Here is a 26912-nt window from a genome sequence, read left to right on the forward strand (position 1 = left end):
GGCTACAAGGGTTCCCCATTTTCTCTCTTCTCTCTCTTCTATTTCCTTGCTAGGCTTTCTTATCTTTCAGAGCCATGTGCACTCTCTTTACTAATACTTAATATACTTTAATAAATGTTTAATGATCCAAAACTGGTGCAGTAGCCTCTAATTTCTAAATAACAAATATATGATAAACCTCAGCTAATTTTCCCCAAACTTGGGACAGAAATAAGGCGACCACATATAGTTTTCTTTTTTTTTTCTTTTTTTGCAGGGCAATGAGGATTAAGTGACTTGCCCAGAGTCACACAGCTAGTAAGTGTCAAGGATCTGAGGCCAAATTTGAACTCAGGTCCTCCTGAATCCAGGGCTGGTGTTTTATCCACTACGCCATCTAGCTGCCCCGACCACATATAGTTTTACTCACCACAAATGTAAACTTCTAAATTCTGGCTAATGCATATACTGACCCTTAGGATAAATAAGTCTTTGTCAAGGGATATGGCTTAATATTCGATCTAAGAAGAACAAACTATAACATACTATTTTAAAAACTTATCACTAAGTGATATACTTTTTACCAATAAAAGCCCACTGCTAAGCATCATTGACACTTCTAGTCTACAGTCCTAATGAACTAACTCAAACAAAAACAAAAACAAAAACAAAAACAAAGGGGGCATCTAGGTGGCTCAGTGGATAGAGCACCGGCCCTGGAGTCAGGAGGACCTGAATTCAAATCCGACCTCAGACACTTAACACTTAAACAAAACAAAACAAAACAAAACAACCCTGCCCCTTTTTTTTTGGCAGGGCAATGGGGCTTAAGTGACTTGCCCAGGGTCACACAGCTAGTGTCAAGTGTATGAGGTCGGATTTGAACTCGGGTACTCCTGAATCCAGGGCCAATGCTTTATCCACTGTGCCACCTAGCTGTCCCTACCCCTGCCCTTTTATGTCTGAATCATCAAATACTACTAATGAGCTTTAGCACCTGGCTAGGGTTCTCTCCAACCTGCCTCAAGCCATCCTGCAGAACAAATCTGAACTCTCAATTCCGCCTCCTCAATTTTAATGCTTTTTTCTCACCTTCTAGTTTTAAGTACCTTTAGACCTTGTCATAATTCAAAATTGCTCTCCCTCCAAGATCTCAAATTCTTAAATTCTTTACCTTTTACATCTCTTACTAGTAAAACTAAGGAACCTGCTCTCTGCCTTAATTGTGACTTGTGGTCCTGCATCTCCATGCTATTCTCATACTATATAAAAAACCCCACAAAACTAGCTATTTGAATGATGTTCAAAAAAGTACCTAGACTACCTCACTCCTACTGCAATGCCAACTTCTTAACTAAGTGGGTAATTTGCATTGTCAACTTTATTGATGATGATGGCATTTATATAGTGCTTTAAAGTTTACAAAGATCCTAACATATATGTGTGTATATGGATATGTGTATATACATATATGTATAGCCTCACAATCACTATATGTAATGCCCTCCTAGAGGTCAGACATGTGAATATATGTCCTCAAGGACCTTACACTGTATCAGGAGATGGAATACATATACATACCAAAATGAATACAAGGTTGTTTGGAGAGAAAGCACTAGCAGAAGGAGGAAAATCAAAAAAGACCTAAGGTATAAGTGGAACATGAGCTGAGCTCTGAAGAAAATTAGGTTTTCTAAGAATAGGAGGAAGGAATGAGTACATTTCATGAATGGAAGACAGTCTATGCAAAAAGCACAGAAACAGGAAATAGAATGAAATGTGTGAGGAACAACAAGAAGACTAAGCTGAACTGGAGACTGTGTGAAGTAACACATAAAAGTCTGGAAAGTAATATCAGAGCCAGATTATGATGGGCTTTAAATGCCAAAGAGATGGATCTGAATTTGATCCTAGAGATAGCAGGAAGCCACTTCAGTTTATTATTGAGCAATGAAGTGACATGGTTACACTTTTGTTTCAGAAACATCACTTTTGCAACAGTGTGAAAGGGGGGAAGAGGAAATATGTGAGGCAGAAGAAAAAAATAGGACACTACTGTAATATTCCATGCTAGAGATGATGGAAATATGAACAGTGGTGTCTGTGTGACAAAGGAAGATTCAAAAGATGTTATGGAAAGATCCTATGCCAACAAGATTTGGCAACTGATTGCATGCAGGACATGTGGACAAGGTAGAAGAGGATGACTGTGAAGTTGTAAACCTGGGTGACTGGAAAAATGGTGTTACCCTTGAAAGAAATAGGGAAGTTTGGAAGACAGGTAGGTTTTGGGGAAAAAAAGAATGCATTCTGTTTTGGACATGTTAAGCTGGAAATGACTGGATATCCAGTTCCAAATGTCCTGAGGCCAACTCATAGTGCAGAACAGGTGCTCAAGAGAGACTAGAGCAGAGAGTGTAGTGGAGATAAATGAAACTATAAAAGCTGAGGAGATCACCAAAATAAAGAATTTAGAGAAAGAAGAAAAGGGGGACTAAGAGAAAGTTTTGAGGTACACCCAGTTAAGGAAGAAGAAGATGCCATCAGGGATGTAGGAAGAGAACTAAGAGAGGGTGGTACCACAAAAACAAAAAGGAAAATATATTTAGGAGGAATAAATAATGCATTTCATTGTTTATTGAACATCCATAATGTTCAATTATTTTCATGCTTCCTTGCACATTCATTTGCATTTACCTTTTCCATTTTTAAAACTAAGTGCCAAATAGTTTTGTTTTTTTGTTTTTTGTTTTTTTTTGGTGAGGCAATTGGGGTTAAGTGACTTGCCCAGGGTCACACAGCTAGTAAGTGTTAAGTGTCTGAGGCCGGATTTGAACTCAGGTCCTCCTGACTCCAGGGCCGGTGCTCTATCCACTGTGCCACCTAGCTGCCCCCGCCAAATAGTTTTAATGATTCCTGTTTTATAATACAGATGAGGTCAGAGAGTGCTATTCTCCCTTCATGCCTACATTTTTTTCCTGCATTATTTCCCTTGAGACTAGATTGTTACTCCAAATGAATTTTGCTACATTTTGTCTAGTTCTGTAAAGTACACTTTTTGTAGTTTGATTGGTAGAGTACAAAATCCATAAATTAATTTCAGCAACATTGTTATTTTTATTATGTTGGCATGACCCAGTTATGAGCAACAACTATAGGTCCAGTTACTTGTTACTCTGTATATCTTGAAAGAACATTTTGTAATTGTATCTATACTAGTAGTAAATGTACTTCCTTAAACTACCTCTCAGATTTTTTCTCATTCTGTAATTATATGGAAAGGGCTTCCTATCATCATCATCATCATCAATGCTAACATTTATATAGCCCTTACTATGTTCCAGGTACTGAGCTGCTGTTGTTATTTGTCCTTCATTCTTTTTTTGTTTTGTTTTGTTTTTTAGTGAGGCGATTGGGGTTAAGTGACTTGCCCAGGGTCACACAGCTAGCAAGTGTTAAATGTCTGAGGCCGAATTTGAACTCAGGTACTCCTGACTCCAGGGCCGGTGCTCTATCCATTGCCCCACCTAGCTGCCCCGTCCTTCATTCTTAAAGAGGACCATGACATCAGGGTGATGTCATGACTTGGACTGAATTGGATTTAAGTGTGGGAAGGCTGTGCAAGGTCACCAACCTCACTCCTTCAGAGCCATCTGGGTGCAGTGGCAAGATACATATCAGATGACTGGAGATGGCCCCAGATGTTTAAGACAATTGGGGTTAAATGGCTTGCCCAGGGTCACATAGCCAACAAGTGACTAAGGTGAGATTTGAACTCAGATCCTCCCAACTTCAGAGCCAGTACTCTATCAACCACCTGTACTAAGCACTTTACAATTATTATCTCTTATTGTATACCTTCCTTCCTATTACTGCCTCCTAGGTTTTGTTACTGTTACAGAAATGTTGCTAATTTTTATGGATGAATTTTGTAACCTGTAACACTACTGAAATTACTGTCACAACAACATTTACATAACCAAATTATAACATTTTTAATTACAAAAACATAAATTACCTGTGAAAGAACACACTCACAATAATTGTTAGAGAAACTAGGAAGCAGTTTAGCAGAAACCAATATCTTATACTACATGAAATATTCAAAATAGATATGTAATCTGATTATTAAATAGCATTAGAAAAAGAACAGAAACAGATCAAATGCCTTTCACAATTATAAGGAAATTAATTTTTAACCAGAAACTGAGGAAAATTACAAAATATAAATTGAATAACTTTGATGATGGAAAATAAGTTTTTGCATGAACAAACTACAACAGATAAGAAGGGAAGCAGTTAACTGGGAAGAAAAAACATTTGTATGAAATATCTCTATAAGACTCTGATATCTAGTTGATGAAGCTATAAATTGGTATAACCATTTTGGAAAGAAATTTGCAACTATGCAAATATAGTAGCTAAAATATCCATACCAACTCACTCATAAACTCCACTACTAGGCATATACTCCAAGGAGGTTATTGATAAGAAAGTTCTCATATAAAACAAAATATTTATTATAGCGGCACTTTTTATGGTACAAAGAACTAGAAACAAAGTAGAAGGCCATCAGTTGAAGAACAGCTAAACAAAGTGAGGTACATGAATACCTTCTGTATTCCTCAACCTAGTCAGGTCAAGCAAGTTGCTTGACTGATGAGCGGGTTCCTCACCATACTCTTCATGATGCCTCATTAGATCAGACCATTCTGCCAATGGGCTACAACCCTTATTGAGGAGCCTCTCCTATCTGACTCCCAGAAAGTCTCAGCTCTGATGTATGTCACCTGACAGGAGGCAAGAGGTAGGAGAGGTCCAGCATCTCTCCTTCAAAGATCCTTTGTGCTTCAGGGATAGTTTCCTTAACCACAGATTCTGGGCTTATAGCAACCAGTACCAATTCAACCAGTTACTCTTTATAAACTACTACTGAGGTCTTATATAATGAGTCACTAGGAAAAAAGGTAGAAGTGCAACCTGTACTCAAAAAGCAAGTTTCTGGTCTTTGCTGGATTCTTCATCTAACTGAGTTACTCAAACCTCCAATCAACTATAAGGTGTGAATTTTTTTTTTTTTTTTTGGTATCTGAAGGTCTTTCCATTTACTTTTCAGTATCTGTCTTCAGTGGCTTTAAGTCCCACCATAGTATACTATTTCACATATATGAACGGATGCCAAATGAAGTAAGCAGAACCAGAAATACAATATATACAATGACTACAATTTAAGAAGAAATTTAAAAAACAACAGACCCATCATCAAAATTAAGTGCCATTAAACGTAGGGCATGTTGAAACAATTCCATCAAAACTAATCACCAAAAAACTAACCACCATCAAAACTCAGTTCCATTAGTCTCAGGATGTATTTAAAAAGCACATTCTCTAACTGCTGGTATGAAGGAGAGACAGTATCTAAAATGTGCTCCAGGTGAAATTCTAAAGAGAAAAGAGTGGACAGGGTGTTTGATTCAAGAGGAATCAAAGCAGAAGTTGAAAGAATGAGTAGAATGACTGTGACAATGAGCAAACCATCTAATTTCTCTAAGCCTATTTCTTCATCTATAAAATGGGTATAACAACAATTACTTTACTGGATTATTTTGAAAATCAATTTCAATTAAAGGACTTTGATCATTTTATATAGCACCATGTAAATATAAAGTATTATTTTTATTATCCCCATTACATTCTGAGCATGAGGCAATCTAATTTACTCTTATCATCACACTAAAATCATAACTAAGAATCTCAAGGTTGGAAAACACCTCAGAGTAAACTAGTTAAATACATACTTGACCAATAATGACCTCTACAGTATTACTGACAAGAGGAAGACATTCCTCACATGAGCAAAATTTTGCCTGCTCTACCAACTACTAATCAGACCCAAGTTATTTTACTTAGCTTTGAAAGGCTAATTAACCAGTCTAATATTTATTTCACATAACAACACTTCAGATATTTGAAGATACTAATATGTCCTCAACCTTCTCTTTTCCAGGCAAAATATTCCCAATTCCCTAAAGTAACCTTCAAATGGCATGGCTTTGAATGACATGATGGACAATATTCTCTGGATATATTTCTGATTTGTCAAGACACTTCCTCAAATTCAATGCCTAGAATCAAATATAACTCTCCAGATATGGTCTGAACAGAGCAGAAAACAAGACAATCACTTCCTTCATTTTGGACCATTATGGACCATTAATAGAGCCTGAGATTGGGGCAGCTAGATGGTGCAGTGGATAGAGCACCGGCCCTGGAGTCGGGAATACCTGAGTTCAAATCCGGCCTCAGACACTTATCACTTACTAGCTGTGTGACCCTGGGCAAGTCACTTAACCCCAATTGCCTCACTTAAAAAAAAAAAAATAGAGCCTGAGATCTAAGTTTTGGGGGATGCCACATAACAGTGACCCAGTGGTTTGCAAACCACTTTAAAAACAAAAACACAGGGCTTTCTTTTAATCTAATCAGTCTCTTTCATCATTTCTTTCAGTGTAATAATACTTTATTAAATTCATATACCATAATTTGTTCAACCATTTCCTCAACTGATAAGCATCTACATTGTTCACAATCCTTTTCTACAACAACAAAATAAATATGCAATAAATATATTTGTATATATGAATGTTTTCCTTCTTTGGGGTATATGGTCCAAAGTATCACTGGGAAAAGATGTGTCCAAATTTTGGTGACACCTTAGTGACAAATCTTAAAGTGCTAAACTTGGAATCTGGAAGACAGACTTCAAATTCTTCCTCAGACACTGACTAGCTGTGAGACCCTGGGCAAAGCACAACTTCTGTCAGCCTGTTTCTTTAGCTATAAAATGGGGGAAATGATAGCACCTGCTTCTTAGGGTTGGTGTGAAGAACAAATGTAAATTCTTGTACAAACCTTAAAACAATATGCAAATGTTAGTTTTTGTTTTTCAGAAAGAAGGAACATACTGCCAAACTGTTCTCCAGAAGGAGAACGATCACGACACAACTTAACCAACACTGTACTATAAAAGTGCCTATCTTTCCATTGGCCCACTTAAGAATTTTCATTTTCCATTTTTATCAACTTGCCAATCTTATGAGTTATGTGAGAAAATAATTATTAGTAATGGGTTTTTTGGGGGGACCCAGAGATTAGCTTAGTTGCTTTCTCCTCTTCATTCCAGAAACTTGCTAGAAGTTCAAATCTTGTTTTGGAATCAGCCCAAGGGTACAATGGAGATGGAAACTGATTCTTTTGTTTAGGTAAGGGAACTGATGGGATTATACCACACCTGGACTTTACCTTTGCCCTTCAGAGATGGTCTTTTGCACACTTCTCCCAGATGTCATCTGTAGAGTTCATTTTAATTTGGACCACTCTCAAGTCATGTCAACCAATGAAATTGAATGATGCTAACCAATTAGCTTTGATCAGTGTATAATGACCCACCTCTATCAAAAGAGGATAAATAGCCTTGACCATGCCAGGGTCACCATCATGGCGCCATCTTCGCTTGAGTTCATGGTTCAAAATGCAGTCGCTTGGTTCTCGTTCTTCCTCTTAGGCCTTAAGACCATGCACAGTCTCTGAGAGACAAAATGGGTCTGGGGCTTTCCTCCTGCCTGTGCTAACTGCCACATGGTCAATTCTTTACTGGTATATATGATATTCATTAATAATAAATGTTTACTGCCAAAAGAGTGCAATAGCCATTAATATGTAAGTAACAGTATTTTTAAAAACACATTTTAACACAAATAATTTTAAAAGCACAGTCATGAGGTAGAACTTTAAGAGTTCTTTTAATGTGTATTTCATTTATTACTGGTGATTTGGAGCCTTTTATATAGCTGCTGCTAACCAGCATATCTTTCTGTTTGTGTTAAGGATTTATATTTTTGGTATAAAACCTTTATCTGAGAAACCTGCTGTACAGATTTTTCCCAGTTACCTATGTCTGTCTGTCTGTCTGTCTTTTTGGGGGGGGGGGGGCAGGGCAATGAGGGTTAAGTGACTTGCCAAGGGTCACATGGCTAGTAAGTGTCAAGTGTCTGAGGCTGGATTTGAACTCAGGTCCTCCTGAATCCAGGGCTGGTACTTTATCCACTGTGCCACCTAGCTGCCCCACCTATGTCTCTTCTCATTTCAACTGCATTGGGTTTTGTTTATACAACAATTTTTATATATAATCATATATTCATAATAATTTTATATGATCAAAATTGTCCATTTTACTTCTGTGATCGTCTCTATTCCTCATTTGGTAATGAACACTTTCCTTATCCAAAAATTATAATGGTCATTTCTTCCTTGCTGCTTTAAGGATATCTGATTCGACCACTCAGGAGAACACTGTGGAACTACACCCAAGAGACATAAAACTACATACCCTTTGACCCAATAAAACCACTACAACTCTACATCTCAAAGAAATCAAAGGAAAAAAAAACCTTTATGTAAAAAAAAATTTATAGCAGCTTTTTTGTGACTGCAAAGAATCAGAAATTGAGGGGATGTGCACAGCTAAACAAAGAGGGAGATTCTTTGAGAAAAACCTGGGAAGGCTTATATGAGGCAATACAAAATAAAGTGAGCAGAATGAGGAGAGCACCGAACACAGCAACAATGATGTGAAAGACTTAGCTACTCTGTTCAATACTACAATGATTCACAATTCCAAAGGACCAAAAATGAAAAATATTATCCACCTCCAGATGGTGAATTGATGAACTCTAAGGTCAGATTAAAACATGTTATTTTTTTTACTTTATTTTTCTTTATTTTTTTTTCATAACATAGGTTAATGTGGAAATGTTTTGCATCATTTTATATGTATAATAGTTATCAAATTTATCAACTTCTCGATGGCTGAGGGAGGGGGTAAAGAGAGAAACAAAATATGTAACTGAAAAGAAAAATTTTTAAAGAATTTTTAAAGCAGAAAAAGATTCATTTATTATGTTACCCTTTATATCTAAGTCATTTATTGAATTAGAGCTTATACTGGTATACAGTGTAAGGTATTAGTCTATCTCTTATTTAAGTTGTACTGCTTTCTAATTTTTCCAGGAGTTTTTGTCTGAGATTTTGTCTGAGTAATGGGATCTTGAGATTTCATTTGTTTGTCGATCTTTTGTAACTGTTCTACTGATTACTTTTGTTTTTGAAGCCTGTACCAGATAAATGCTTTTGGTGATTACTGCTTTGTAGAATAGTATGAGATCTGCTACTTTAAGGCCCCTTTGCTTTCCACTTTCTTTCATTCTTTACCTTGAGATCTATAACCTTTTGTTCCTCCAGATGAATTTTATTATCTTATTTAGTCCTATAACGTTTTAGTAGTTTGACTGAGATGAAACTAAATCTGAAAATTAATTTAGATACTGGAAATTAATTTAGATAGTACTGTTATTTTCATTATATGGAGGAACAATATCTATACAACTGTTTGTCTCTTTTTCTGTAAATAAAGTTTTGTGGTTTTATTCATATAATTCCTGTGTGTCTTGGTAGGCAGACTCCCATTTATTTTATCTAATTCTCAAAAATGGGTTTTTAAACATCAACTATCTGTGTCTTCTCTATACTTGCACAGCTAAATTTTGGAAACTAATTACAGGACTTTGCACTTACCCTGTAAAATCTGCATCTTAATAATTTTCATATATCATTCTAATTTGTCAAGATCTGCATGAATGTCAATTCTAACACCCAATGTGTTATGCTCTTATAGCTTCATTTCATTTACAAATTTGATAAACATGACCTCTAAATGTTCAAATAGTTCACTAAAAGAAAAAAAAAACCAAACAGATCAAGTAGATTTCTAGAATACTCCACTAAAAATTTTCCTACCAAAAAAAGGGGGGGGGCAGCTAGGTGGCGCAGTGGATAAAGCGCCAGCCCTGGATTCAGGAGGACCTGAGTTCAAAACCAGTCTCAGACACTTGACACTTACTACTTGTATGACCCTGGGCTAGTCACTTAACCCTCACTGCCCCACACCCCCCAAAAAAAAATTACTCCAAAGTCAAGGAAAAACAGGAACACTAATGAATTGCTGCTGGAACTGTGAATTAGCACAACCATTCTGGAAAGCAATTTGTAATCATGTGGATAAAATGGCTAAAATTAAATATATGGCTAGGCAAATACTTCAAGGTCACTAAAAAAAGAAAGTTCTCATAAACAAAAATATTTATATAAAACTTTTTGTGGTAGCAAAAAAGTAGAAAGACAAAGTAATGTCCATCAATCGGGGAAAAACTAAACAAATTGTGGTACATGAATGTAATGAACAGTGTAACATGTAACAATGAAAATGATGAATCCAGTGACGCATGAATGTTTCAAAAATGAAGGTTAAGAAATTATAAAGAATAAGCTTGGGGGGGGGGGCACCTAGGTGGCACAGTGGATAAAGCATCGGCCCTGGATATAGGAGGACCTGAGTTCAAATCCGGCCTCAGACACTTACTAGCTGTGTGACCCTGGGCAAGTCACAATTGCCCCGCCAAAAAAAAAAAAAAAGGATAAGCTTGGTCCCAAAAGGAGACATGATTAGGTTACCCCGCCTCCCATTCCTTTTCAGAGTTAGGAGGGTGGAGGTTCACAAGGGTGGAACACTATATGTATTGTTATTTTTTTAATATTGATCAATTTTGATAGGGAGGTTTTTTTCCTTCTTCCTTTTTTCCTTTTGTGAAAAAAATTTTATAAGGGATGCCTTTCCAGGAGGGGAGAGAAAAGAATAATACAGGGGGAAATGGCAATGTAAAAACAAAAGAGCTAAAAATACAAATCATTTTTTAAAAGAAAGAAATAAAAGAAAAGTACCCCCAGAATGATATCAATACATTAAACACCTGGACTCTCTATACTGACATTCTACCATTCCAAAATCCACCTAAATTGCCTATTCCCGTAATCTAATCCCAATGAATTTTAACAGTGTTCTCTTCCCTTACATGAACCCTATGTACTAACCAAAATGCACTTCTTAGTGTGATCTACATATGCCTTACATTTTCCTGCATATACATCTTTCTTCATATTTATTCTTCTACCTATAATGTCCCTAAACACTTTATTTCCACCTAGCAAAATCCTACCCACTAATATCTAAAATTCTACCTGTTTCATGAAGCCTTTTACTTTACTATCACAGGAAACAGTGTTTAATCCTTCCTCTAAATACCAATAGCTTTTTGTGTCTTTTATATGAATTGTTTGGCATACTAGTAGTTCTGTAGTTAGCTGTATACAGATTTTTCCCCAGATAAATTTGGGAAGGAGGAAAAATACCACTTTGAGAAATATGCCATGACTTTTTTCATATAACAGACTAAAATAGCTGAAGCATTTATTAAATACAAGCAAACAAGACAATTGTCCAGAAAGTGAGTCAACTAAAAAGTAGATACTGGAAAATGCATATACAAAGTGGATACAGTCACTGAGTTAAGAAGACCTAGGTTCAAACCCTGCCTCAACAACTGGCTTTCTTGTGTGCCACCAGACAAAAGACTTATCCTCTCTGTTCCTTTATCTATAAAATAAGGATAATAATAGGTAAGGGTAATAAGAACTCCATGAGTTCTTATGAGAATCAAATGACATAACGTCATTTAGACTTGATTATTCATACAACATATTCTAGTTATTATTAATAATAATAATGAATATGTTGTATGAATAATGTAGTCTATTTGTGAGTCCAGTTGATGATTAAAAGAAAACTAAAATCTCAGTTATCTGTTCAAAAAGTCAGCCCAAACTTCCTGGAATATATTATCACTACTCAGTTCTGACAGTCACAACATAAACATCATGATGAACTACCTCTGCTAAGAAGGAATGGGGAAGCTGAAATATCCAAAGTTAGTCTTACAAATGTTTATTCCCAAAGCTCTTGCTTGTCCTTTAATTCACTTTTCTAGCTTTGAAGATGGAACTAAATATATACGGAATATGTTAGATCTACCCAAATTCTCAGAATGCCTGACATTCCAAAGTGATATACCCCCCAGACCACTAATTTAATCACTCACATCATAGGTCAGACGCTGTATTAAAATTGCAAGTGCCTATTTCAGTCAGGCAGCTAGGTGATGTAGTGAACAGCGTCAGGCCTGGAGTCAAGAAGACTCATCTTTGTGAGTTCAAATGTGACCTCAGACAGTTACTAGCTGTGTGATCCTGGGCAAGTCACTTAACTCTTGTTTGCCTCAGTTCCTCATCTGTAAATGATTTAGAGAAGGAAATGGCAAACCACTCCAGGAACTTTGCCAGGAAAACAACAAATGAGGTCATGAAGAGTCAGGCACGACTGAAAAAACATGTGACAGGCACTGTGTTAAGCACTGAGGATACAAAAAGAAGCAAAAGACAAGGCAAAAAGAGGCAAAAATCAAGAAGGTTGAGTATTGAGAAAAAGCCACCAGTTCCTTGTGGATAAACAAAACAAGGGTAACTTCAAGAAAAGAAAATGCACAGTATTTTTATTTTTTGCTAAGTTTGGTAGAGAAAGAGATGCCAATCTGGTTAGTTATTTTGTAGAGAACATTTTCAGTTGAATGAAGAAGTCAGAAGCCACACTGGAAAGGGTTAAGAAGCTAGTGAGAAGAAAAATGAAGGCACCTACTATGGCCTTCTAACAAAGTTCAGCCAAAAAGACAAGCAAGATACATAAGATTAATTAGCACAGATGAATGAATTAAGTGAGGGTTTTTTGAAGCAGGGAAAGAGATAGGTATGTTTGTAGGCTGTTGTGAAGGAGTCAGTAAACAAGACTGAAAATAACTGAGCAAGTAGGGATGATGGAGGGAGAAATATGTTAAAGAAGATGGAATGGGCTCACTTGTGCATAAAGAGGTTTGCCTTGTCAAGAAGGGCCACGTCTAGGGGAGTAGCTAGGTGGTTCAGTGGATATAGCACCAGCCCTGGATTCAGGAGGACCTGAGTTCAAATCTGACCTCAGATACTTGACACTTACTAGCTGTGTGACCCTGGGCAAGTCACTTAACCCCCATTGCCCTGCCCCCCCCCCCAAAAAAGAAGGGCCATGTCTTCTTATGAGACGGGGGATGAAGAAGATAATGTTAGAAAGCATATGGGTGAAATAGGACAAGGAGGATAAAGAGAAGAGGAAGCTCTCAGTAAATGGCCTCAATGTTTTAGTGAAATATAAAGCAAGGGTCTCAGATGATGGATGTGGAAAGGAAGTCTTAAAAGAGAAATGATTTTAAAAAAACAACAGGGGGCAGCTAGGTGGCACAGTAGATTAGAGCACTGGCTCTGGAGTCAGGAGGGCCTGAGTTCAAATTCGACCTCAGACACTTGATACTAGCTGTGTGACCCTGGGCAAATCACTTAACCCTCATTGCCCCACAGAAAAACAAGCAAGCAAGCAAATAAATGAACGAATGAATGAATGAATGAATGAACGAATGAATAAATAAATAAATGAATAAAATAAAAAGAACAACAAATATCAGAGATGGGATTTGAATCCAGCATTCCCTCTGCTATGCTCACTAAATCTTCCAGGACTTTTTTTTTTTAGCAGAGATTAATTTGATTTGTATACCTGAGTCCTTCACTGTCATCTTACCCCCACTGCTATATTACATTTAACCATTTTTCCTCTCTGTGTAGGGCAAAAATGTTGTTTTTAAAGCCACCAGATTGGCTTTACCTACCCTGCCAAATTTATAAAAAAATAAAGCATTATACATTTTCTCTTATTAAAGCTGCTCACCCTTTGTTCACACACAAGAAGCTGGTGACATGTTAGAACTGTGTGCATCTGATTAGGTGTTTACTACCAAGTGTGGTTAAAAGGCTTCAAGAAAGTGAAGACTGTACCAAATATATATCATCCAAATTTTTGAAGGAAGAGTTAAATTAGGTGCAAAAAAGGACAGTAAAACTATGCTAATGGGGAAACCTCAATTTACTCTTCTCAGAATGAAATAAACCTAATCATAAAAGAGAAAGAAGTCAAGGAGGTAAAAAGAATTGCATTATTCTAGAGAATAATGAATGAGAATAAAAAGGAATATAACCATGTCTCAGCTATGTGTGGAACCTTCACAAAAACTGACTATGCATAGGGGCATTAAAACCTTACAAACAAATACAGAAAATTAGAAGTATTAAGTGCATCTTTTTGTAATCATAATGCAATAAAAATTACATTCAATAAAGGGCCATTGAAGTATAGATTAAAAATTAATTGGAAACTAAATAATCTAATCCCAAAGAATGAGTGGATCAAAGAACAAATCACAGAAACAATCAATAATTTCATTAAAGATAATGGCAACAACTACACAACTTATTAAAATGTGTGGGGATACAACCAAAGCAGTACTTAAGGGAAAATGTATATCTCTAAATGCTTACACCAATAAAAGAAAAAGAACAAATTGACAAATTAGGCATGCAACTGAAAAACTACCCCAAAAAACCCCAACAAAATGAAAACCCCCAATTAAACACAAAATAAAAATCCTGAAAATCAAAAGAGAAATTAACAAAACTGAAACTAAAAGAATGCACTGAAATAATAAGTAAAACTAGGAGTTGGGGGTGGCTAGGTGGCGCAGTGGATAGAGCACTGGCCCTGGAGTCAGGAGTACCTGAGTTCAAATCCAGCCTCAGACACTTAACACTTACTAGCTGTGTGACCCTGGGCAAGTCACTTAACCCCAATTGCCTAAAAAAAAAAAAAAAACAACCAAAAAAAAAACTAGGAGCTAATTTTATGAGGGGGAAAAAACAATAAAGTAGATAAAAATCAGCTAATTTGATTAAAAAAACAAAATCAAATTGACAATATCAAAAATTAAAAGGAGAAATTTACAGACAATAAAGATTAAAATTAGAGTAATCATTAAGGGGCAGCTAGGTGGCAAAGTGGATAAAGCATCAGTCCTGGAATCACGAGGACCTGAGTTCAAATCTGACCTCAGACACTTGACACTTGCTAGTTGTGTGACCCTGGGCAAGTTACTTAACCCTCACTGCCCAGCCCCCCCCAAAAAAAGTAATCATTAGGAGCTTTTCTACCCAATTATATTCTCCCCAAATCTGACAATCTAGATGAAACAAATGAATATTACAAAAACATGAATTCCCCTGATTAACAGAAGAGGAAATAGAATACTTGAATAACCATATCTTAGAAAAAGAAATTGAACAAGCCTTACATGAGCTTATTCAGGGAAAAAAAGACCCAGGATCAGATGAATCTACAAAGGAATTCAATTAATAATTTAAATAAAAATTAATTTCAATACTATATAAGCTGTTTGAAAAAATAAAGAAGGAATCCTATCAAATACCTTCTGACACAAGCCTGGTTTTAATATCTAAACTGGGGACAGCAAAAAACAAATTAAGAAAATTACAAACCAATTTCTCTACTATCAATGCAAAAATTTTAAATACTAACAAGGTAATTATAGTATATCACAAAGATCATACACTATGACTAGGCTGGATTTATCCTGAAAATGCAGGGTTGGTTAAATATTTTTTTAAAAACTAAGCATAAAAGACTGTATCAATGATATAAAAACAACAAAAATCATAAGATTATTTAAATGAAGAAAGAAAATTTCAATAGACCAATATTTCAATAGTCAAAAAGACAGTAAAGCTACTCAGCCACTTAGGTTTTTCTTTTCAGATTTTTAGATAGTAAAATGGTTGCAACTGAGTCATCTCAATATTTTGACAAGCAAGTTCAAAATTTTCACATAATGCTGGTGTTCAGTATGATATGAATAGGAATTCTATAAAAAACTTTTGATGTTGGCAATAATTTTTCCTTTAGGATATAAAATGTGAATCATGAAATCTCAGAGTTGGAAGATATCCTCAAGGGACATCTAATCCAACCTAAATCTGAGGTGAAATTTCCTCTACGTAGTTAACAAGTATTCATACAGCTTATGCTTGAAGATTTAAAATTACAAGGAATTTAGCATCTCTCAAGGTAGTTCATTCACTTTTGGACAGATCTAGTTATTAGAAAATATTTCCATATAGATGAAATCTAAGTTCTACTCATTTTTATCCATGCAACAAGAATTTATTAAACATCTAAATACCAAATTTTTGTACTAGGTGCTCTGGGGAGAAAATAAAATAAAACAATCCCTGTCCTAAAGTAGCTTTCATTCTACTGAGAGGAAACATCACACATACAAATAAGAAAATACAAAATAGAACAATGTAAATAAAAAATTTATTGGGTGAGAAAATACCACACTCATATGAGAGATGGCCCTTGATTTGGGCCTTGCAAGAAGCTAGTCCAATTTTTGTTTTTAAGTTGAAAGTATTTATTCTGATAAGGCAGAAATAAGGAAGAAATAGATTCCAAGCATAGAGAATAGAACAGCCTGTTCAGGTAGAGAGCTAAGTACAGAATTAGGAAAACCCAAGTTTTCTCAGCAGTAAAGATAATAATAGTACATACTAAACAGGATTGTTGTGACAATCAAATGAGAAAATGTTCATAAAGCAATTAGTAGTACAATGCCTGACATAGAGTAGGCTCTTAATAGATGCTTGTTTCCTCCCTTCAGCCTCAAAGCGCCAACAACCAAGTCAAATCCTTCAAATGCATGATAGCTCTCCAAAATTTTGAAGATATGTTCCCCAACCCTCAATCTTCGAGGTATTTTCAATTTATTCAACTTATCTTTCCATGGGGTAATTTTAAGACTTTTTACCACGCTAGCTGACTCCTCTGAAGATGGTTAAAGTTGCCAATGTCCTTCCAATAGTATGATGGGCCCAAAAGAACAAAATCCCAGACATGGCCAGTGTAGGGCGGTACAAAGGCATCATAAACTACTATTTTCTGTCCGCTATCTTTCAATTAATGCAGTCTAAAATAACACTAGCTTTCTTAGCTCCCATGTCACCCTGCTATTCATACCAAGCCCACAATCATCTTTTAAAATCAGGTTATATAAACTAACAGGTCCCTTATCCTTAACTTGTACAGGTGATTTTTAAAACCAAGTGTTTAACCCAATTATAGAGATTTTTAGAATCACAAAATGACAAAGCTTAAAAGAGATTATAAAAATAATTTAGTCCAACATTTCATTTTACAATTAGAAAACTAAGACCAGGAGAGATTATATGTTTGCCTAAGGTAACCTTAGCTGTAATCATGGTTTCAAATCAATGGCAGTAACAACATGCCCCTTTTTGCCCTCTGCTCATTGCAGCTCAACAAATGCTCTGCAAGAGAATTCCCTGAGGGCCCTAAGAGACTAAGACTAAGTAAAGGATTTTCAAAGAATCACAATACCAGTAAATGTTTGAGGCAAGACTTTAAAACCCAAATTTTTCTGATTCTGAAGCCAGCTCTCAATCCACTCCTCCAACAGATGCCTCTTCATTTATCTCACAGGCAACATGGTATAGAGCAGTGATGTCAAACTCAAATAGAAATGGAGGCCACTGATTTTTACATAAGGATCCCTATAGGCCATGTATTGACATTTTAAAAATGTAATTTTATCTATGTTTTGTTGTAGTTCTATTTATTTTGCTAAATATTTCCTAATTACATTTTTGGGGGGATGAGGCAATTGGGGTTAAGTGACTAGCCCAGGGTCACACAGCTAGTAAGTGTCAAGTGTCTGAGGCTGGATTTGAACTCAGGTCCTCCTGAATCCAGGGCTGGTGCTCTATCCACTTTGCCATCTAACTGCCCCACTAATTACATTTTTTTTTTCAGTGAGGCAATTGGGGTTAAGTGACTTGCCCAGGGTCACACAGCTAGTAAGTATTAAGTGTCTGAGGCCGGATTTGAACTCAGGTACTCCTGACTCCAGGGCCAGTGCTCTATCCACTGCGCCACCTAGCCGCCCCAACTAATTACATTTTAATAGGGTTCTGGCTATGCTCAAGAGTGCTGCAGCTGCATGTGGTCTATTTGGCATCTCTGCTGTAAAGCACTGGACTTAGAAAACCTGGGTCCAAATTCTACTGATATACCAGCTGTGTGACCCTGAGTCTTTTAATGAGGTTGATTGTATTTGATAACCTTTAAAGTCTCTTTCAGCTATTATATTCCCAATAAATGACATCTTATTAGATTCAGCCCATTATTAAAGCCTCTCAAGTTCTTTGGGGATTCTAATTATAACAAATTTTGTCCCAGATTTCTGTTATCTAAAGATGACAAGTATGTTACCTATGCTTTTATTCAAGTTAATGCTGAAAATACTCAACAGATTGCCAGAAACTTTCCACCCTTTGGGTCTATTCAAAGAGATATGCATATACTTAACTACACTACCATCCAGCCTACATTTTTCCATCTTGGCTATAGTTATGTAAAATACCTTTTGAAGTTCAGGTACATTATGTCTAAGGCTAATAATCTGCTAAAACTTAATAACATCACAAAAAAAGAGGAAGTTCATCTGGCATACGTTTTTGATGAATCAGCACTCATCATTCCCCTAAGGGTTCAATTATCTATGTAGTATATTTTGTTATTAAAAAATACATAGGAAAAAATATATAGGAGAGTGGCAAATATAAAAAGATGGAAAATACTGGATGTTGGAGGGGATGTGGGAAAGCTGGGACCCTAATCCACTGTTGGTGGGGTTGTGAAAAGAGCCAAGCATTCTGGAAAGCACTTTGGAACTATGCCCAAAGGGGTATAGAACTGTACATCTTCTTTGATTCAGTAATACCACTGCTGGGTTTATATCCCAAAGACACCCCAAAAAGAGAAAAAGACCTATTTGTACAAAAATATTCATAGCAACTCTTTTTGTGGTGGCTAAGAATTGGAAATCAAAGGAAATGTCCATCAACTGGGGAATGGCTAAACAAACTGTGGTATATGATGATGATGGAATATTATTGTTTCTTATCTCTCCCACCCTGGAGCAGCCAGCATCTTTCTTGGGTACCACATTTCCATCTTGGTTCAGGAGCCATATACACCTGAGCCGATACCTGTACCCAACAATTGGCATAATCGGCAGGATACCAAAGAGACTATAGCACTTGGGAAGGAGAAGAGGGGGTGGTCCAGGGAGACTCCTGGATGGCCAGTCATCCATATGATATGCGCTGACTGCCCTTTTAGATGGTTGTGCCCCACCACATAAGTACAGGGACACTGTGAAAACACTGGAACAAGAGAAGTAAATCTACTCAAGAGGTACCTTGAAGACAAGACATTTTCAAGATTGTCCCAAGAAAAGATGTTCCAGGAACCAGACAACTAAATGGGATATCTGACATCCAAGGTGAAATTTGCTATTAAATGGACATTGAGAGCAGGTTACTAAAATTATAAAAAAAAATTGATATTAGCTACTGTTGTTAACCATGCTTGCTGTTATAATCTCAGTAGTTAATGGCATTTGTTCTTTGTATTGTATCTGTAACCAATAGATATTAACAATCCAAATTACTTTTACGATGCCCTTAAGGCTATTTATGGGTCAAAGATCTATGGTGGATCTCAACTACTCAGTGTTAATGGAGCCACATTGATCACTGATCACTGATAAGGACATGATCCTAGAGAGCTGGGCTGAACACTTCCATACAATTCTCAATAGACTGTGACCAACCAATGATGAAGCTACTGACCATATACCTCAGGTTGAAATCAATCCTTCTCTAGCCAAAATTCCACCTGAAGGAGAGGTTTTGAATGCCATTAGGCTCCTCTTATTTGGCAATACATCTGGTACTGATTCTATTCCAGTTGAGATTTACAAGACAGGGAGTCCACTCCTCACACAAAAGCTGACTGAAACCTTCTGTGTTACATAGCAAAAGAAGGTCATTCTGGGGCAGCTAGGTGGCGCAGTGAATAGAGCACCAGCCCTGGATTCAGGAGGACCTGAGTTCAAATCTGGCCTCAGACACTTGACACTAGCTGTGTGACCCTGGGCAAGTCACTTAACCCCAAATGCATCACCAAAAAAAAAAAAAAAAGAAGAAGAAAGTTATCCCCCTGAAGTTGAGGGGTACGACCACTGTCCATCTGTATAAAGGAAAAGGAAACAGGTTGTCTTGTGGCAATCATAGGGGATCTCACTCTTAGTCACTGCCAGCAAGATTCTTGTCAGAGTTCTTCTTGATAAGCTGATCCTTCACTTGGAAGATGGTCATCTTCCCAAGAGCCAGTGTGGCTCCCTGACAACTCCAGGAAAAATGCTAGGAGCAGAACAGAGGTCTGTATACAACATTCATCAATCTGACTAAGGCCTTTGATACTATCAATCATGAGGACTTGTGAAAGATCATGGCAAAATTTTGTTGCCCAGAGAAGGTTATCAGTCCTATAGTTTCATGATAGAACAATTGCATGGATTCTGGATAATGGTTATGCTCTTGCACTTTCCCAGTCACCAACAGAGTTTAGAAGGACTGTGTGCTTGCTCCCAAGCATGATGTTTTCAGCAATGCCGTAAGATATCTTCAATGAGTATGAAAACACTGTCAATGTCGGCTATCATGTTGATGGCAAATTATTTAACTTGAAAAGGCTATAAGCCAAGCATAAAGTGGAGGGAGAGCTGGTACACAACTTTTTGTTCACAGATGACTGCGTACTCAATGTGGCCTGTGAAGCTAAGATGAAAGAGTATGGATTCTATGTCACTACTATTAATTCTGGCCTGATGATCAACACCAAGAAAACAGAGGTTCTCCAGCAGTCAGCATTACACCATCCACACACAAACCATTGACTGGTTAGAGCCACTGAATGACTGCTGCATTCAGCTAGAATGTCCTTCCTGCCTGTACTTTGGGCTGGGCTCTCGAGGGTGGGCAAAGGAGCACTTTCAGTGAAGGACTTCTTATATATATAATGTACTAACTTGTACCATTTTCTAGAGCCATAATTGCTGATACTTATTATGCAACTCGCACACATCTGCTTACCAAGACTAGGGCTGAATTTGCTTTAGAATTCTAAGTATTTGTACTGATCTGTATTCTGGATAGATTAGAAGACATTGCTAGTGAAAGAATTTAACCCACCTTAACTTATGGCCCCAGTGACATTATATGTACTTTAAAATTTTACCATGTCTTTCTATCTTTTCTGATAGGAATGTTATTAATGAAACAAAACAGAACAAATAAGTTTACAAATGACAGTATAATGACCAGAACTAATTCTGCCCTGTATTTATTCCAAGATCTTCAATTTTACATACCTCTTAACTTTTAAAATTGATGTTAGGGGCAACTAGATGGCGCAGTGGATAGAGTACCGGCCCTGGATTCAGGAGTACCTGAGTTCAAATCCGGCCTCAGACACTTAATACTTACTAGCTGTGTGACCCTGGGCAAGTCACTTAACCCCAATTGCCTCACTAAAAAAAAAAAAAAATTGATATGTTAACTTCTACTGAATTAATTTATTTGCCCCTCTACCTTACATTAGTCACAGCCAAGTAATGCCAATATTGTCATTGTTCTCTATGACATCAATGAAAGATCACTGCTGTCTTTTCATCTGAATGTGATTTGTAGGAGGGGAAATTGGAAGCATTTTTACATTTAACTTATTTATACATGTTAACACTTGCACATAAGGAAGCAGACGTATAGTGATAAATAACAAACCTCGTACACAGGAATTTCCATCCACCACAAACAAGCCATTCTATTCCTCTTTTTCTGTAAGTTACTCGGGCCCTTGGTAATGTGTGATAATCACTTTCGTCATTTTCAAAACCTTCTTCAGACATCATTAGTGGCATTTCATCCAAATGGGAGGATTCATCTTCTAGTTGATATCTACTTAAAAAAAATCAAAAACCAAGTTAGTAAAAAATACAAAAGAGCCCTCTCCATGCTTTTGCTTTATCTTGCTACTTTTAAAATCAAATTCCCTTGTCACATACACTCCCATAAACAGTTCTGGTCATGATAGGGGGGCAGAGACTGACTCCTAGGATTCCAGAATTGGAAAGAACCTTGGGGGTTATACAGTTCAACCAAAATCTAAACAGAAATCCTTTGTATAACATCCTCCAGAAGCAACTGTGATCGACCTGTGATTAAAGATACCTGGTAATGAGAAACTCCATCTCCAAGATAGCCTATTCACTTTTAGATAGCCTGAAGAGTCAGGTTTCTTTTCATACTTCAGAAATCTAAGATATGTCTGTGCAGATATTCCCCCAATCTGACATAGACTAAAGTCCCCATATACCAAAAGGTGTGCTGCGAGCCGTCAGGGCTAAGATAGAGAGAGAGAGGAAGAGAGAGAGAGAGAGAGAGAGAGAGAGAGACAGACAGACAGACAGACAGACAGACAGACAGACAGACAGACAGAGACAGACAGATGATAGAAAGATAAGATACATAAAATCTCATTGGTGGGGTCTTCCCAAGTTAGGAATTTTTCTCCTTGTATATAAGAGACACCACACATCACTGGGCCTGTAATCAATTCTAGCTAAAAAACTTGATATAAGGTAACAAAGGCTGTGCTCCCCTGCTATAGTTATCAGGAATCTAAGGTCACTTTCATAGCATGATGAGACAAAGACATAATTAACATAATTCATTTATTTTCAGGTAGAAGTTGAGGACATTTCTTTTCTTTCTGTTCCCCATGTTTGCAGTGTTAGAATATCTGGCCTTTCCAACCTCAGCTTTCTTTGCCAACACAAGATAATGCAATTAAGATTGTGGAAACCTCTTGAAGAAACATACTGCATGTGAAAGGCATCTTTCTACCATCACCTGCACCATAACCACCCACTGTACATACTGCCCAATGACCTTCATCAAGTAGGCAAACAAATGGTAATTTGATAAGCATTATCTGGGTATTACATTGGAGAAGGTGTGGTGCAGAGGACAGTGTGCTAAACCTGGCCTAAAATGACATGTTCAAATCCTGATGTTTACACTACCTGTGATCTTGGGCAAGTCATCACTTCTCAGGCTTCAGTTCCACATCTGTAAACTAATGAGATGGAACCAGATGGCCCCTAAGATCATTTCCAGCTCTAAAGCTATAATCTGGTGATTCTTTGAAGAGGTGAGGAGTTGGGGAGTGAAAGGGGAGGTGGGGGTGGGAGGGGGGTGGGTATGAAACATCACACATACTGGATGATACTGTTGATTTCCTGGATTTCTTTTTCCTCCTCTTTTTAAATTTTTGTTACAAAGGATGGTTAGCTGGGTAAGAAAGTAGGTAGGGATAGATGCAGAAATGAAAGTGATATAAAAATAAGATACCAATAAAAATTAAATTTAAAAAGAAAGGTGGGGCAGCTAGGTGGCGCAGTGGATAGAGTACCGGCCCTGGAGTCAGGAGGACCTGAGTTCAAATCTGGCCTCAGACACTTAACACTTACTAGCTGTGTGACCCTCGGCAAGGTACTTAACCCCAATTGCCTCACTAAAAAAAAAAAAAAAAAAAAAAGGCATTCAGAAAGAGATAGTACATGACTGAAAAATAAAAGGCAATACATACAATGAGAACACAGGAGAAAAAAAACAAAATAAATGACATATCAGTGATATAGATAAGGAGAAATTGAACCTCAGCAAATATAGATAACATGACCAATTTGAGGGAGGGGGAGAATCCAGAATTAAAACAAAAACAAAACAAGAATGAGGAATATTTAACATTAAAATACTGCTTTATTTTCTAGTTCACACCCTCTTTTTATCCTTTCATCTTAAAAAAGAAAACCTCCCCCCTAGCTTTCACTGCTTCTTCCTGCAATCTAATTTTAAAGATTTCAAGATAGGTTAGCAGACAGGACAGAAATTATGTTAAAATGTGACTAAGAATAGTAATAATTTGTAGCAAGGTAGTGTATTAGGGAGTTTTGTCAGTACTGACACAGTTCCCCTAAAAGACTGAAAAGTATCTTAACAGTTCTTTAAGGCAATATTGAAAAAAAGACTATAAAAAAGTCACTTTTTGTTGACTAAAAAACATTTCCTGGTGCCCTCATGGGTACTCACAAACTAGAATATGTTTAGAAGAGGGTAACCAGCAAAGAGTGGGGATTAAAACTATGTGTTATCAGGAATGGGTAGCAGGGTAAGGATGTATAAAACCGAAGGAAAAAAGATGACTTCAGGGACATCAAAATTGTCTTCAAATACTTGAAGGGGTTTCCTGTGGAAGATCAGATATCTTTTGTCAAACTTAGGAATAATGGAAAGAAGTTACTGAAAAGAACTTCATAAAAGTTAGATATGCTAGCCCTCTACTGATTACTAAATGGCAATAGAATGAGATTGCTAGTCAGCACAGAGAGAGCACTACATACTGAGCAAGGAAGACCTAACTTCAGACATTTAACAGATGTGTAACCCTGGGCAAGTCACCTAATCTCTGTCAGCTTCCATTTCCTTATCTGTAAAGTGCTGACAATATTAGCACCTACCTCCTATGGTTGTTGACATGTTTGCAAAACATGTTACAAACCTTAAAGTACTATAGAAATGCTAGCTATTATCCATAGAAAAGCATTCATATTTCATATATGACAATTTAGAGTTACTGGAATTTAAAATAAAACTTTATCCTAACTTACTTTGTGATATTTAAAAAATACTACAATCTCTGAACTTTAGTTAAACTTTAGAACAATGCCAAATGCTCACAGTAAACCTAACCTTGTTTCAATGAGAATTGTAGCTGTATGTCACATATTGCCTTTCTTCCCCACCTTTCCATCTATTCAGAAAGAGCTGGTAGCAGAGTGGATACAGTGATGGGCCTGAAGTCAGGAAGACCTTAGTTTAAATCCAGCCTCAGACATTTACTTGGTATGACCCTGAGCAAGTCACTTAACTTCTCTGTTTCACTTTCCTCATTTGTAAAATAGGGATATAATAGCACCTACTTCACTAACACATGTCACCTGTCATATGTACAAAAAATGACCATGTATCACAACATAAAAACTTCGCAAATGGAAAAAAGCAGAAATAGTAAACATTTATTACTGACAATTTGATTTTTTAAAAATCATTCAATGAAGGTTTAAAAACACTATCAAAAATTATGTGGATAGTTCTCCTCAGCAATACAATGATCCAAAACAATTCCAAAGGACTCATCATGGAAAATGCTCTCCACATTAAGAAAAAGGAACTGTGAAATCTGAATGCAGATTGAACCACACTATTTCTGTTCTTTTTGGAGGTTTTCCCCTTTTGTTCTGACTCTTCTTTCACAGCATGACTAATGCAGAAATATGTTTAATGTGATTATTCATATATAAACTATATCAGACTGCTTTCTGTCTTGGGAAGGGAGAAGGAAGGGAGGGAAGGAAAAAAATTTGGAACTCAAAATCTTATAAAAACACATGTTGAAAACTATCTTTACATGTAACTGAAAAAATACTATTAAGATTTTTAAAATTAAGTGGATACTAAATTACTTATTAATTATAAAGAATGAGATGGTCAAAGAACAAGCCAAAAAACAATAGATAATGTTATTAAGCATAATGACAACAATGAGACAATATACCAAAATAATTGAGATGTAACAAAGCAGTACTTAGGAGAAAATGTGTCTCTCTAAAAACTTTAATCAACAAAAGAAAGAATAGATCAATGAAGTAGGCATGTATGAGAAATGAATATTAATAATCCATATATTGGGGAGATTCAGTACTCCCCCCCCCTTCTTGCTAAGTCCTTCAGGCTTTTTCTGACCAGTTTTACTGATAAGATTTGGACTAATTTTCTTGCACTTAGACCTCACCTAGGCAGAAACTAAAGTGATCTGCTCAGCTTAGGTGGGGTCTACATTCTTTGAATTGATGATCTTATAAAGACATACTTTCCAAATCCAAGTGAAGATCTTGGTTCGTCATTTTAATATAGCCCACCCCTAATCAGGTCAACCAATTAGATTTTATTGATATTTGATGGACCACCTACTGTATGGAAGAGTATATAAGCTTGTGAGTCCACTACCTTTTTGATCTTTGGTCAGAGAGAGATGGCCAAGAACCATCCTTTTATTAATAACCTGCTGGCATTATTAATAAAATTATTAAACCAGAAACTTTCATATTTTTAATTGTCACAAATGGAAGTAAAAAAAATACTAGAAAAACTGCACATTTTAAAACCAATTAAACTCCAAAAAGAAATTTTAACAATCAAAAAAGAAATTTAAAAAGTGAATAAATAAAACTAGGAGACTAATAGATAAAACTGGGTTTTTTAAACTAGTAAAATAAATCATTAATCTTATCTATTTTGAACCAAATTACCAATATAAAAAATGTTTAAAAAATTCAGAGCAAATGAAAAGGAAATTAGTAGAAATTATTTTGCCCAATAATATACCAATAAAAATAACAATCTAAATATAATAGATGAATATTTGCAAAAATAAAAAAATGTCCAGATTAACAGGACAAGAAATAGAGGGCCTAAATAACACAATCTTGGGGCAGGGATTTTGAACAAGCTCCCAAAAGGGAGAGAAGACCTTCAACTAGGTGGATTTAAAAGTGAATTCTATACAACATTCAAAGAACGATTAATTCCAAAATTATACAAGCTGTTTGGGGACTGTGGGGAACAGGGAAATAAAGGTCCCTACTCTTTCCATTCTAATTCTTTCTATGATAAAAATTTGGTCTTGATACTTAAACCACAGAGAACCAAAATAGAGTGAGCTTATAGAGCAAAATTCAAAGGCAAGATAAAGGGACCAGGATACCAAAATACTTTTATCAGTACTCTTTGAGGTAGCAAAGAAATGGAAACAAAGTGAATACCCACCACTTGGAAAACAGCTTTTAAAAACTATGGCAAAAAGAAAAGATAATTCTGTTCTGTAGGAAATGATAAATATATAAATTTAGAGAAGCATTAAAGATTTCCATGAAGTAATGAAGATGAAA

At 36.4% G+C, this 26912-nt stretch overlaps 1 protein-coding gene across 4 annotated transcripts in view; it reads right to left on the reverse strand.

Moving 5' to 3' along the window:
- The window catches only part of ATP9B (ATPase phospholipid transporting 9B (putative)), a 459610-nt gene that overhangs the window by 401842 nt on the left and 30856 nt on the right, over positions 1 to 26912 (reverse strand). For 2 of the 4 annotated variants that reach the window (XM_043972858.1, XM_043972842.1), the window contains exon 2: positions 21625 to 21798. In XM_043972858.1, coding sequence (XP_043828793.1) covers positions 21625 to 21798 — 174 coding nt within the window. Of the gene's footprint in view, positions 1 to 21624; positions 21802 to 26912 lie in introns of all 4 variants that reach the window. The other 2 variants (XM_043972850.1, XM_043972836.1) reach the window with 1 other exon arrangement.

This window comes from Dromiciops gliroides, chromosome 1 (genome assembly GCF_019393635.1).
Source record: "Dromiciops gliroides isolate mDroGli1 chromosome 1, mDroGli1.pri, whole genome shotgun sequence".
NCBI classification, from domain to species: Eukaryota; Metazoa; Chordata; class Mammalia; order Microbiotheria; family Microbiotheriidae; genus Dromiciops; species Dromiciops gliroides.